Source organism: Adiantum capillus-veneris, chromosome 25 (assembly GCF_014529385.1).
Source record: "Adiantum capillus-veneris isolate H3 chromosome 25, ASM1452938v2, whole genome shotgun sequence".
In the NCBI taxonomy this organism is placed as follows: Eukaryota; Viridiplantae; Streptophyta; class Polypodiopsida; order Polypodiales; family Pteridaceae; genus Adiantum; species Adiantum capillus-veneris.
The window spans coordinates 120,114,713-120,128,678 of record NC_140955.1 but is presented as its reverse complement, the minus strand read 5'-3'; the positions used below and the strand labels follow the sequence as shown (position 1 = coordinate 120,128,678).

Genomic DNA, 13,966 nt, shown 5'->3' with positions numbered 1-13,966 from the left:
GGTATGATGATGAGTGCAGAGAGATGAGAGCTCAGATTCAGCGCAAGCTTGTACTTGGGGTGATCACATATAAACAGTCTCGGATTGCTCTTCGGCGTCTACTACGACGCAAGAAGCGGGCTTTTTTAGCCCAGTTGGAACGTGATTTGTATCAGCTCTTTTTGAGTCGAGATTCAGGGGAGGCCTGGCGTTTCTTCCATGAGCACTCCCCCCCTCCAGTGATTACTTCTCCCGAAATTTGGGGTCAGTATCCAGCATCATTATATACAATACCAAGGCAACCGCCTCTACCAGACCCCCCAGAGCCATGCCCAGACACCAGTACCTTCTTTACCATTGAGATGGTGAAGAAGGCCATTGACAGGATGAAGACTAGGAGAGCATATGATCATGATGGTTTGGTGGCAGAGCACTTGATACATGCTAGAGATTTATTGTCAGAGGTTCTTGCGCGGTTGTTTAACCGGGTCATGTGTGAGGGACTGCCCAGGTCTTGGAGTTTATCTACTATTGTACCTCTCTTTAAAGCAAGGGATCCCAAGGTACCAGGGAATTACCGTGCTATTATGGTAGGGCACACATTAGCACGGTTGTATGCGTCCATCCTGGAGTAACAACTGAGTAAATGGGCAGAAAATGAGGGCATACGAGCAGCAGGACAGGCTGGATTCAAGAGGGGTTTCTCCACCTTGGACCATATTCTTACACTCAGAGCCATTATTGAGGAGGGTAGGGCACATGGGAGACGGATGTATTGTTGCTTTGTGGATTTCCGCAAAGCATTCGACACAGTACCGAGAGCCAGATTGATGCGTAGGTTACAAGAGTTGAGAGTGCCCACAGAGATCATTTGGGGGATCATGGCTTTATACGGCTCAGTGATTGGCCACGTACGCACTCCTGAGGGGATTTCTGACATTGTGCATTCCACTATTGGTGTGAAGCAGGGGTGTCCTCTGTCCCCTACACTATTTGGTATGTATGTAGATGAGGTTTCTGACTACATTGACAAAGAAGGCGACAAAGGTGCTCAGCTAGCAGGGACATGGATCCCTTTGTTGCTTTATGTTGATGATATTGTGTTGATATCACAGTCACCAGAGGGCATGCAGAGACAGTTGGATGCATTACACAGCTTTGCGGAGGATAGTAGATTGTCTGTGAACCTTGGTAAAACTAAGGTTATGGTGTTTAACAGTACTCCGCAGTGGGTCAGGAGATCAGCACCTACACTCGTATATGGTCAGGACACTGTGGAATACACAGATGCATATACATATCTTGGGGTGGTATTCTCAGGACCGAGGTTTGCTCTGAGGGCAGCAGAGACTAGACTGTCTAGAGCATATGCAGCAATGGGAGGGCTAGAGAGGATGTGTTCGCAGGTTCAGTTTCAGGAACCACGAACAAAGCTATGGCTTTTTGATACTTTGGTTACTTCAGCTATGCTTTATGGGATACAGGTGTGGGGACCATCTGTGGATCATGACAGGTGGAGGAACATGGAGAGGCCCTTGGTATCTATGATCTCTCGGATGATTAGAGCAAAGTCCTCCGTACCACATGCGATTATTCGAGCGGAGCTAGCAGCCCCTCCTACAGAGATTGAGGCTATTACCAAATCAGTGTCCTTTTTGCACAGCCTATGGGATACACGTGGAGGCAAATACGCTAGATTGGCTCTGGAGTCTTCTAGACAGTTAGCGACGCAGGGAGACACATCATGTTGGTATGCGCAGATGACCTCTTGGTTTCAGAGGCATGGTTTCAGCCTAGATAGACTGCCTCCTTTTCAGTATTCCCTAGATGCACCTTCACTACCAGTCACACGGACGGAGATCACTAGACTTATTCGTCAGGATCTTATACAGTTGGACACGACGAGGACATGGGTAGAGCAAGTGCAGGTGTTGGGCACGAAGATGGCTTTCTACAAGGAGCATCTTCTCCAACTCTCCGGAGATGGGTTTGTGATTCGTCCGAGCTACATGGACACTCATCTGTCTCATAGTTTGTGATGCGCTATAGGTCAGATCCGCACATCCTCGCACCATTTGGAGATTGAGACGGGCAGATTCAGAGGGATACCACCGGAGAGCAGGATATGTAAATTATGCGGTACAGAGCCACAGACAGAGTTACATTACATATGCCACTGCACTGTGTATTATGAGATACAAGGGCGCTTCCATTGCTTATTCACGGAGGGCTTTGGACCCCTAGATAGAGTCGTGAAGTATGAGGATCAGAGATGCCTTGGCTTATATCTACTTGAGCTACAGCGGCATAGGGATAGTCTGTTGAGGAAACATGGGACACGACAGTCACAGAGACCGATCACAGATTTCTTTGGATCGGGAAAGCCAGGAAAGCAGCCACCAACGCAGAGTTGTGCCCACGTGCATACCAAAGGCACCCTCATTGACAGGGCGATTGAGCTTGGGAGATCGAGGCGACCACGACCGAGACACAGGAGCACACTCCATCGACGGAGACTTCAGCAGAGGATCAGGGACATCCTAGCACGACATCCGGAGTGTCATTGAGAACTTACTCTACACTTCATTTTCACTGTCACTACTCACTTCTCATTTTTATTTTTTGCATTCAGTACCTTTGTACTTTTGTATTCAGACATTGTACTAGTTTCACCACTTTGTATGAGCTGGTCTCATAGGTCATTTTGGCCTTTTGAAGACGTTAATATATCATATCATATCATATCATATCTCTCTCTCAAAGTAGAGGGGGGCCTGGGTGGTAGAACAAAGGAGGTGCACGCAAACGGTGAAGCGTAAAAGAGCTAGGAGAGGAGAGGCTGCCAAGGTGATGCCAGTGTGAGAGGGCAAGTAGATATAAGGGAAAGCATTGAGAATACACATAAGTCCATTCATCACATTTCTTTCAAATGCGAAGAACACCTCCCTTTATGTTTTCTGTGTGATAAATCAGGATAAAGAACATTATCTTAATTACATGAGTATCAACCAGTAAATGCAGACAGCAGTTTGAAAAATGCAAACAAAATCTTTCTTTTCCGAATCCAAATGCTTTACTGAAGCAAAAAAACAAGGTACCGTATCCTGTGCATGAAGAAGTGTCTGCCGCTGCTGATGAAGGTCTTGTAAAATTGAAACACCAAGCTCCTCCGTTTCTAAAAGGGTTCGTTTGCTCTCTTTGATTCTCTCACCAGACTGGTTCATCCTCTCTGTTGATAACAGAAGTCTGTCTCTTTGTTCAGAGGATGCCTGCAGAATAGTTAAAAGAGCAAGAAAATCAATCAGCCACGTAAAAACCTACACAATAATGTGAGGTCACCATTGCAATGACAACCACACAAGCATCATGAAGTGACTAAAGAGAATGTCAAAACCATTGATTGAGTTTCAAGGCACTTAGTACACACTTTTAATACATTGTAAGCCACTTGGTGACATAAATAAAACAAAAGTAAAGACAGTACTAGAATGATTCAGTTGCACTCGACAACATTCTGAAGAGCATGCAGTGTAGCAGCAAAAACAAAACACACCTTCAGTGGATCCAACAGTCCCCCTTCTAGAAGATCATCCCTGGCAACTTGTGTATCAGAAGACAGCTTCTTGAGCTCCCGCCTAAGATTGTTCAAATCAGATTTGTACTCTCTTAACTTTGCCAGCAGCACAGCCTTCTGTGTGGGTTGTAAGCTGCGTGCTTCCAGGTCCATTCTCCTGATCTTGGAACCAGAACCCATTCATGAATCACCTTTTTCAGAACAAGTTGTTCTCATAATGCCCATCTTGCAATGGGGATATGAACTTGAAAAAAATTTCATACCAGCGACTCAGCTTCATCTAATCCTGTCTTCAGCTCCGCAAGATTTTGCTTTCTTCTCTCTGCTTCCAATGCTGACAGATTAGATACAGATACAGCAGCGAGCAAGTACAAACTACTAAAACCAAAAACTAGAATACGGACATGCATTTAGGTGTTTAAGCCTGTTTTTCTTGATTTGGGACTGTTTCGTGATCCCTCACTTTATGATGCATTCACCCCCTTGGTCAGAGATTCAGCCCATTGCTTCAATAGCCAGTAGTCCTCAGTGGAAACTCCTCAAAGGCAGTTTCTGTGTGCATTTTGAGAGGCGACATTTGTGGAGGACATCTTGTTGCCTGCATCTTGATATGCTTCATCAACATGGCCTTACTTTACAGCGTTTTAAGAAGTCAATTGGGAACCTACAACGCTTTTGCATGCATCTTGAGATGCTGTCAGAGAGTCTAGACTCCACAGTTAAAAATTGGCGGAGAACCGCAAAACATGGCTATGGTAGTCCCAAATGGCAATTGCATGAAGTTGTTCCCGAGGCGTTTCAAGCACCAAGGATGAACCAGATCAACACCCACGATTGGCTATGGATAGTGCATCGATTAACACCCAATTAGCAGCCTATTCGCAGATAAAGCTCTCAAGGAAGGCATCAGTTTGTTTGGCTCGAGATTGTGAAGTCAAAAGCAAATGCATGAGTTCGCTAGAGGACAGAGGCAAAGGCAAGCTTGAGCTTGACAAGGATGGTAGTACCAATACAGTTAGTTGCCTCGGTATCCACAAGGTCCGACAACAATTGTTATAAATGTGACTCGACGCTTTGTTTGAGGAGATCGGCATGACACACGTGGTGGCAACCACAATGGCCACGGCACTAGATTTCTAGACAGAGGCCAGTTGTCGCCACTAGCTTCAGCCAGAGAGGCTTTTGAGTGGCCGAGAGGGGCAAGAAGTGCTCCATATAATTAATTTGGACCCTTGTGTTGAAGCTCAAGTTACCGGTGGTTGAACCCGTGCATCGGAGTTCCAAGACACATGCATCTGGCAGGGAACCAATCATACATATCTAAAACACTATGGATGAGTGCACCAATCCATTGTTGGTCGGATCATGGACAGGATGTGTTCCACTATTCATTATCTTGGAGTATTATTTTTGGTCGTGATGTGTTTACGGTTCACGAATGGGGATTCTTGGATGTAGTGTGGTCTACATTTCAATTTTCTAAAAAGGCAACCGATGCTCAAGATGACATTCTTCTTAGGTACAAAGTTGAGGGTAGCAAACCCGAGGTGTATCCAGCATGACCAGTGTTGTTGGGGTGTCCATGGAAGCTTCTTTATCAACTTGGTCTCAATATTTATGTCTACTATGAGCTGTAGAGAGGGTGTTTTGGCATCTCAAGCGAACTGCCCAATGTGAGCCCATTATTTATTTTGGATTTTAGGTATTTATTTTGCTTATTTGTCAAAGTCTAGGTGGGGCAATTTACTAAGGTTGCTATATATGCAACCCCTTGCCTCCATTGTATCACACACTCAGTTATTCTTTGCCAAGGTTGATCGCTTCAGAAGACTCTCTCTCTCTCTCTCTCTCTCTCTCTCCTTTTGGTCCCTACGCTTCCGCATCGTCGACGTTGACAAAATGATCATCCAACGGCCCATTGAACCACTCAGTCAACCTCTGTGATCTCGTGCTCACTCTCCTTGGTCTCTATGCTTCCGCATCGTCGACTTTGACAAAATGATCATCCGTTGGGCCATTGAACCACTCAGTCAGCCTCTGTGATGTGTGATGATGTACAAACTGTAAAACTATCTCCTCTGTCCAAACTTCTTACCCTGTAAAAGGAAGGTAAAAAGACAAGAAGGGGGCTAACTTGCCCCCCCAAAGCTGCAGAGTGCTCCCCTAAAGTATGTGAAGGGGTTACAATAGAATCTGAAAGGGCCCATGTCCATCACCACTAGCCTTCGCCTTGTCTACCCCCAAGAAGGAGGGCAATGTCCAAGAAACAGTGACGTAACCCTTGCCCGCGAAGCAGTAGTTGAAGGTGCACCAGGAGGGGGTAAAGGCAACTAATACAGAAGAACGCTCCATGTCAGTATCCGGTACTGCTCCACACGCAGTCTGATAGGCCAAGGAACACGATGGGATCGTGGCGCTGGAAGGTGTATCCCAATGGAGGGATCAACAGCTAATTGTCAAGCTTGTGGTTGAGAAGGAGCTATGTTCGGAGACCTGCGAAGGAGCTAGCGAAGACAGTGGAGAAGGATCCCGTGGAGATGGATCTGCCCTAACGGAGTCGTAACAGTGCCGAAAAGAGTTATGTCCCCCAACCTGTTGCCACTCCCTCTTTGCCTATTCCTGTCCATGAGGTCGAATTTGATCCCCTCGTCTACTAGAAGCGCGTCTCAAGGGAGCTTGTGCCTGTTGTGGACGACACTGACGTGCCAACGTAGGGCAATCCCTAGCCAGATGCCCATCTCGTGGCACCATAGGCACTGTCCAGGTCGTCCTGTCATTATCATCCTCAAATGGAAGACCATCTTCCCCACTAAAATTTGTACCGACTCGGGAAAAACATCAATAGGTGCATATATTTGAACACGGGAAGGACCCATAAAGAGTCGACAAGAGCCTGGTACAAGTCCACCAAATCTAGAAGCATTGTCTGCAAAAAAAATTATAAGTGAGTTGTAAGGCAGATGTAGAAATGCTATGGTGCTTGCCTTTCTTGCCCTGTCCTCTGGTGCCTCTATCTATTTTTCCCCCTATTTTCCCAAGTCGTGGGTGTTGGGTGTCTGGCCAACCTAGATATCTGGGACTATATAGGTGTGGGCAGGGGCACAGTAGTAGGTAGTTGTGCACAGTGCTATTGGGAGCAGGGTGCCCCTGGTGGGCAGCCCTAGGGTTGCAGACGAGCGGTGAGGAGGGCATCTTGCCAAGCGTTTTGCCTCAACTCTAGCGTTTTCCATTGCCAGCAAGAGGGCAGCACACTTGCAATTCAGCCCCAGTTGGCAGTCGTAGAAGGCTGATTGGTGGCATGCGGGGGGCAACCTAGATCTGCGTTTTTGGACAACCCAGATCACATACCCCAGAGCCTAGAGGTTTTACCTTCTTCCACCCATGCTGCAGGTAGTTTTCCATGCACCCAATACAACAATCTAGATCCAAGGATCCTCAAGGCACGTCTTCCTTTGCCAAGAGATCTAGACTCGTCCTCCTCGTGCTTGCTTGGTGAGTTCCCAATTGTTGCAATGCTGGATTGCTTTGATTTTCCCAGATGGAGTCATGTTGCCATGCCTTTCCGGCGTCCGCAAGGGGAGCAAGTATGCGGTTGTTGGATCCAGAGGGGAAGCTATTCATTTCCAACTTCTTCTTCGGAGAGAAGTGTTTGGATAGCACTAGGATCTTCTTCTACACTTTTGGAGCACGTTTCTATGGCTGTGTTTTATTCAAGGAGATGGATTATTGGCAAATTTGTTGTGCCTCTTGCAAATGCACACCTTTCTTGGAATTGCTGATGGAGCTACCTAACCGATCGGTAGCAAGTAGATGATTCAGTTGCACTTTTGTACCCGATTGTTGATTATGACAGAGAGGGATCACTTTCCATCCGGAAGCAGAGGATGTTCTTTGATTTTCCTTCTTCATCTAAGAATGGAAGTTCCAGTTCTGGCTTCAATTGACTCTTGTTCATTCGATATGCAGCAGATTAGGACCTAGGTGCATGTTCCAGTGCATGTGTTAGAGTTTATGCTTGAGAAGTGACCCGTACGGCCACTTATATATCTGATTAAAGCTGGGTCTGGCAATGCCAATAAAAATCCCACGATTTATATAAGTGTACGTATTAATGAGTAAACAAACTCACTTATAAGAGGTGCTTCACATGTAGGCAAATACCTAGGTTGGGTATTGATGCAACTGTATGAGAACACTCCCTAGTGCCTACACCTAGCAGACACTAGTTGTGCTCATGTGCAATCAGAGGGTATGCAACTACTCTAAAATGATTGGGCATGCAAGTCCTGCGTACAAGCTCACAAGGGTGCCATAACACTTCCTAGGCTATCCTAAACCCTAGAAATAGGAGCTAGCTTGTTCAGACTCCACATGCATATAGGGTTAGCTGTGCAAGTGACAACTGAACTGAGCCATCAATATCCAATACACAACATGACACCAATACTCAAAGGAAGAGTAAAGTAACTGGCTTGAGGAATTGCAATAAGTTCATGAAGAACGTTGGGGCTGATCTATAACGTGCTAGGAAGCTGGGCAAAAAAACGCAATGAAAGAATGTGCTATACTTGCTAGTCGTGGCTAGATTTTCACCTGAAGGACTGCCCCCAAGATTGGAGCTCTCCAAAGGGATGTATGGAAGAAAGCATCCAAATGTTGTTGACTGCAGGAGTAGGAACGAGATGTCCTCAATAACTATCGACACTACGTGCAAACCTGTCATCCAAAGGATCTTGACAAATCTACTGTCGAACATCAAGAAAACTACCCATAGAAGGTTGCAAACCTATTCCACAACTTCTCACAAGAGATTGTAAACCTGTACCACAACTGGTACTAACAAGCTCACAAAAGGGCAAAGGAATGACGAAATCCGTAGGGCCACACTACCGCCGGGGAAGGATAGAACATGGAGATAAAAGAAGTCCACACTCCAACAAAACCTCCTCAAACTGTTGTCATTGTTGGCTAAGGATCTGACACCATAAGCTCCACCTCTAAACCTTAGATACGGAAGTTCAATGATCAAACAAGAATTGGTTCTGGAAATACAAGTATCACCCCTCTGCTTGTCAAAGCTAGCCCTCAGATCAGCCAACGTTTTTCAGTTTTCAACCCATCGCCGACATCGGCAACAATAGATTCCATTCAACATCCCTATTGTTTTGCATTTTCGGCCCTTCGCCTCGCAAATCCAAGCACCTAAAGCAAGATCCCATCAGAATCTCCGCATCTAGGACCATTGTATCATCGTTTGTGCAATCTAAAGCAAATACCCTTGTAATGATAGAAAGAGGGGCCCTTGGAGGGGGGTTTGAACCCCATCTGGTGTCTCTCTCTCTCTCTCTCTCTCTCTCTCTCTCTGAACCTTCACTCACAATATAATTCTCTCTTTTATCTTCTTTTATCTCTAGTCTTTGCATATCTCTCATGAAGTAAAAGGAACTCTCATTAAATAAAACGACGCTTGAGTACGCATTGAGCACTCATCCTAAGCATTCACCATCAATTACTTCCGCTGCACATTACATTGGTATCAGAGCTCTTGGCATCATTCGATATCATCACTCAAGAAAAGACTAACACCCTTAGTCCATCGCGCATCAGGCGCCCTCCCATCTTCATCACCACTATGTCTTAAGGGAAATTAAGCCATAAACCACACCAAAAAAAAAAAAAATGCTTGTATGAGATTGCACGTAACCCAAGACCACTTGTGCATGTTGATCTCTCTAATCTATGTTTTTGAAGAGTGGTAGGTAGCACGGAAACGAAGGGCCTGTCTAGCCTCTCTTTTCCACTCATTAAGAGTAGACCTTGCACATTGCGACAGGCCAATCGACGTGAGATGGGAAAAAGCAACCTCAGTGTGAGCGCAAGGCCGCCAAGGGGTGCACCCGCCGGAAGGAGTTGAGCTTAGGTAAGATGAAAAACTTCTTAGACGCAGATTGCAAGCAATACCAAGAACCCCAAGAATCGAAGGACTTCAGTACTTAGTGCATGGTCATCACCTGAAGCTGGGATCGATACTTTGCATGAAGGTGATGAGAGTGGGTTGTTGGGTTGATTCCTGTCATGTGGAGCAAAAACATTGGAGTTTTGCACGAGGCAGAAAGCGTTGGTTGATCTACAACTTGCACTAGGGAGAATAATGAAAAACGCTGGCCTTTGTGATTCTTTTATTCTGACTTTTTGAATGACAAGTCGGAAAAATGTGCCAAGATCGAGAAAATGTGCAAAGCGCACGTACGAGTTTCAAGCTGTCACATGCGCATTGCAATGGAGCCGCATGGACAAGCTATTGCTACAGCTTAACATCGGTCTTAGTTAGCTTAGGATCTAGCCTAGCATTTTGTGAGCCTCTAGAAGGACGTGCATGATCAGGCAGGTCATAGTTGCATAGCCTCACTTGCACAGTATAGTCACTTAAGCATATAGACATATGAACAGTCACTTAAGTCATTTATTAATAATAAGTGACTTTGACATGACATGTATATAGGGAGGAGGGAAAATGGCTAAAAGACCTATAAAAGAGTCACTTGGCCTTCAATTTGAAGATAACAGGACAAGTACCCGCAGTACAAGTACCCACCAATGTTTCCATTTCCAACACCTTCATCATCATCGGTACCCTCTATACTAGCGCTTTCAATATTCAACACAGTTGCATACCCTCGCTAGCACAATACAGTCACTTAGGCATATAGGCATATGAACAATAACTTAAGTCATTTATTAATAAGTAACTTTGACATGACATTTATAGAGGGAGGGAAAATGGCTAAAAGACCTATAAAAGAGTCACTTGGCCTTCGGTTTAAAGACAGCAGGACAAGTACCCGCAGTACAAATACCCACCAATGTTTCCATTGCCAGCGCCTTCATCATCATCAGTACCCTCAGCACCAACGCTTTCAATGTTCAACACCAGATTCAGTCCCAGTGTTTTCCATCAGAATCAGCCCCAACGTTTTCCATCAGATTCAACCCCAACAATTTTGCACCAGATCCGCATTTTCAGCCTATAGCATCAGATCAGCCCTAGAGTTTACAGATCCTCAACATCAGCATCAGATTCAACCTAGCATTTTTGCATGAAGCATTAGCATGAAGTATTCAGCAATTAGCCATTGTATCAGCATTGTGCAAGTAATTAAAGCACGTACTTGCTCTAGCAACAGAGAAAGGGGGCCCTTGAGGGTGGTTGGGACCCGGCATGCAATGTCGTCTCTCTTTTCACTCTCTGTGCCTCTCTTTCATTGTGTTCAGTTCAATTCTTTCAAGTGAAGTAAAGTAACCTTGTGTTTGTGCAAAGTACTAAATCTGAGTTAAAATCCTTAAACCCTTCTGCTGCACCTAACACACGCGGTCGAATGGCCACAACTTACTGCTCCGAGAACCATTTGACGCAAGAGCTCTACCAATCATCCCTTCAAAAAGAAGTCAATCATAACCAAAAGTGTTGTTTTATGGCCCTTTGAACAAGCTCAATGGCTAGTGCTATGCAAGGATTTTGAAATCAAATCAAGCATTAATCAGTCTTCAAGCAATGCCAAACCCAATTTTAGTGCACAAAATCATTTTGCATACACCAAATATCACAAAAATTTATGCTCCATCATGCCTCTTAGATTTCAATGTAGTCCATTTCAGGATCTCACTTCACTTACAATAGTTACTGACACATTCCTCAAGCCTAGAACTACATGCAAACCGTGTCAGATGCCCACTCTAGTGTAATAACATCTATCAAAACGCGTATACAAAGTAGTTATGCAAGAGGGTTCCAAAACTAGAAAACCTAATCTAATGGACTCTTCCAAACATGTAGGTCTTGCAAGCAGGCTCACAAAAATTAAGATTGTCGGTACTAACCCTCCTAGGATTTTAGACACTCCTGACACAATACCCCTACGACATTGGGCCGTGAAACTGTCGAGAAAGGAATACCTTCAAGTTGTATGAGCTGGAGATGAAAGATAAAGGCAAAACTTGTAGTTCGAGAGAAGGTGAACAAGAGCGCCGTCTGGCGGCCCCTGCAGATTGGCGCACAGTAGAGGGAAGTGCAGAGCAAGAAATGCTACTACGGTGTTGTTCCCTAGGCGAGCAATTGAGGTGGTTGTCAACTTTCAAGCAGCAAAGGCAATGAAAAAGGTTGGGGCACGTTGCATTGAGGGCTTGGTAGGCAACGCTAAGGGTTTCACACCATCCCTCTCTCTCTCTCTCTCTCTCTCTCTCTCTCTCTCTCTCTCTCTCTCTCATGTTCATGTCACCACACCTTCCGCTGCACGTTGACAACTTTTAGAGAGTACACTTAGCTCCATTAACAATTTAGTGCTCACCCCATAAAAAAGAACAAAATCTAAACTTGAAAACATGAGACAAACTGATGGCCAACCAGAACTATCGCTATGTGGACTTATAATCGAGACTCTCCTCTACTATCGTAAGAGAATATGCAAGCCATGATCCAGCTTGCCCTCCACATCAAGTATGAGAATATTCGGCATTGTCTCTGGGTTGCCGTCATGTTCATATGGTTTAACCTGGAGTATGTGCTCTATAATGGCAGTGGGTCTTCACACACTTTGTGTCCTACCTTGATAATCTCAGTAGTATATGGACAGAAAAAGTTCACACTTTACACAGCCAGTGCGAAACTTCCCTTGGCTCTTCCTTGCCAACAGAGGTGCATCTTATAGTTTTTATGAGGCACGGGGCTTGTACCACTACGTTCCTCATAGAATCACAAGGTATTCTCCACCACCCCAATTTTGACTCGTAACGGCTACCTCGTGGCCAGGCGCACTTGTACTCATTTTTCTTCACTTGTCTCATTCCCTGCATACAAGCTGATTCGAGCTTAGTTTGGATCCATGTCTTATGACATGTACAAACCTACATCTACATTTTACCCGAAACAGGAAATCGGAACGGGGCGTGGGGAGCGGCAACGGGTATGCAATGCCATTTTTTGTTACGGATACGTCTCAAACGCTGAACGGGGACTCGGAACAGGAAGCTGGAATGGGAATGAGGAACGGAGACCTAAAAATTGCACTAGGCAGTTATGCACACCATAATTATAGTATGTACTGCTTGAGCATACAGTTTTGCCTCCGGAGTTCAGAGTTTATCTCTCTATAGCCACACCTATGCATGTAGTCTTGCTGGTTTTTCCAGACAGTTGTGTAGTAGTGCTTTCATTTTGTATCTTTGTTCCTTTTTCCCAGATAGCCAAAGGACACGTACATGTACATCAATCCATCTCGGAGGCCGATTTCAGTCTCTAAGAAATGTTAATAAAGCTCTCTCTCTCTCTCTCTCTCTCTCCTCTCTCTCTCTCTCTCTCTCTCTCTCTCTCTCTCTCTCTGCATTTAGAGAGACTCGTATTTACAAAGGCATAAAACCATCAATGCAATAAGGCTCTCGAGCTTAAAATTCAATCTGACACAAGAGGAGCACATCGATTCCTAAGTTAGGTTAGTCTCTGCAATCACGATACGCAGATCTTCTCGAGGATTTTTCTAGGACATGATAATGCCCAACAAAAAAAGATGCCCGGCGACTGTGAAAACAAAAAAATGCAGCTAACTTACCCCCAGTAAGAAGGGCGATGGCAGGGCATTTCGCCGTGAGGTTAGCAGAGAGCTCGCAGTATTGTCTTTCATAGCTCTCAAAAATCGCACTCATCTCGCTCTATGTCTCCTTCTCTCGCCTTCTTCTTCCTCTTCTTTTCTTTTCTTTTGAGCAGATCGCAGATTCAGTTGCTTTTATACCTGGTTTTTACTCAAATGAATGTGTGTGGCCCTCCAGGCACAACAGCCAACTAAGAGTTGAGTCGCACCGAGGAGAGTGGGGGGATTGGGGGGAAGGAGCAAGGGAGGTCGCACCCTGTATGTGTTTAATGAAAAGGTAGCTGCAGGGAGCTATTTCTGATTGGAGGAGATCCTTCTACAAACGAGGAGAGAACTTCGCCACCGAAAATATAGCTTAATACCTCCTTTTCTCATGGTGTTTACGGAGCAGGGCTTCTACATTCATGGAGAGCTTTTAGGACTTTCTATAATTAGCTTTCTTCTTGCCCAACACACGGCGCGACTCAACTCTAAGATCCATGTCCCATCGAGAGTGGTCGTAGGCTAGGGGTTTCATATACGCCACAAATTGAGTATCCCTTCAACGTATCATACGCATCCACATGATATTATCTTTTTATGGTTTTCGTAAAAAGATAAGGTATCTTTTCATATGGTTTAAGCAACAAAGTCAGCTTCCACAGGGGAGGTCAAGGTTGTGTTTTGTGGAATTCAGTGTTCTTTCCCTCATTTGCATGCTCTCATAGACAACCTCTCTCTCTCTCTCTCTCTCTCTCTCTCTCTCTCTCTCTCTCTCTCTCTCTCTTCCCCC

At 45.1% G+C, this 13,966-nt stretch overlaps 1 protein-coding gene across 1 annotated transcript in view; it reads right to left on the bottom strand.

Annotated features, from left to right (window-relative positions):
• LOC147425551 (vesicle transport v-SNARE 13-like) overlaps positions 1 to 13,319 on the bottom strand; it is a 43,649-nt gene extending 30,330 nt beyond the window's left edge. The window contains exons 1-4 of the mRNA XM_086499482.1: positions 13,156 to 13,319; positions 3,817 to 3,875; positions 3,533 to 3,715; positions 3,078 to 3,248 (exon numbers count right to left, since the gene is read on the bottom strand). Coding sequence (XP_086355608.1) covers positions 3,078 to 3,248; positions 3,533 to 3,715; positions 3,817 to 3,875; positions 13,156 to 13,249 — 507 coding nt within the window. The 5' untranslated portion in view covers positions 13,250 to 13,319. The remainder of the gene's footprint in view (positions 1 to 3,077; positions 3,249 to 3,532; positions 3,716 to 3,816; positions 3,876 to 13,155) is intronic.
• Between the last annotated feature and the right edge of the window lie 647 nt (positions 13,320 to 13,966).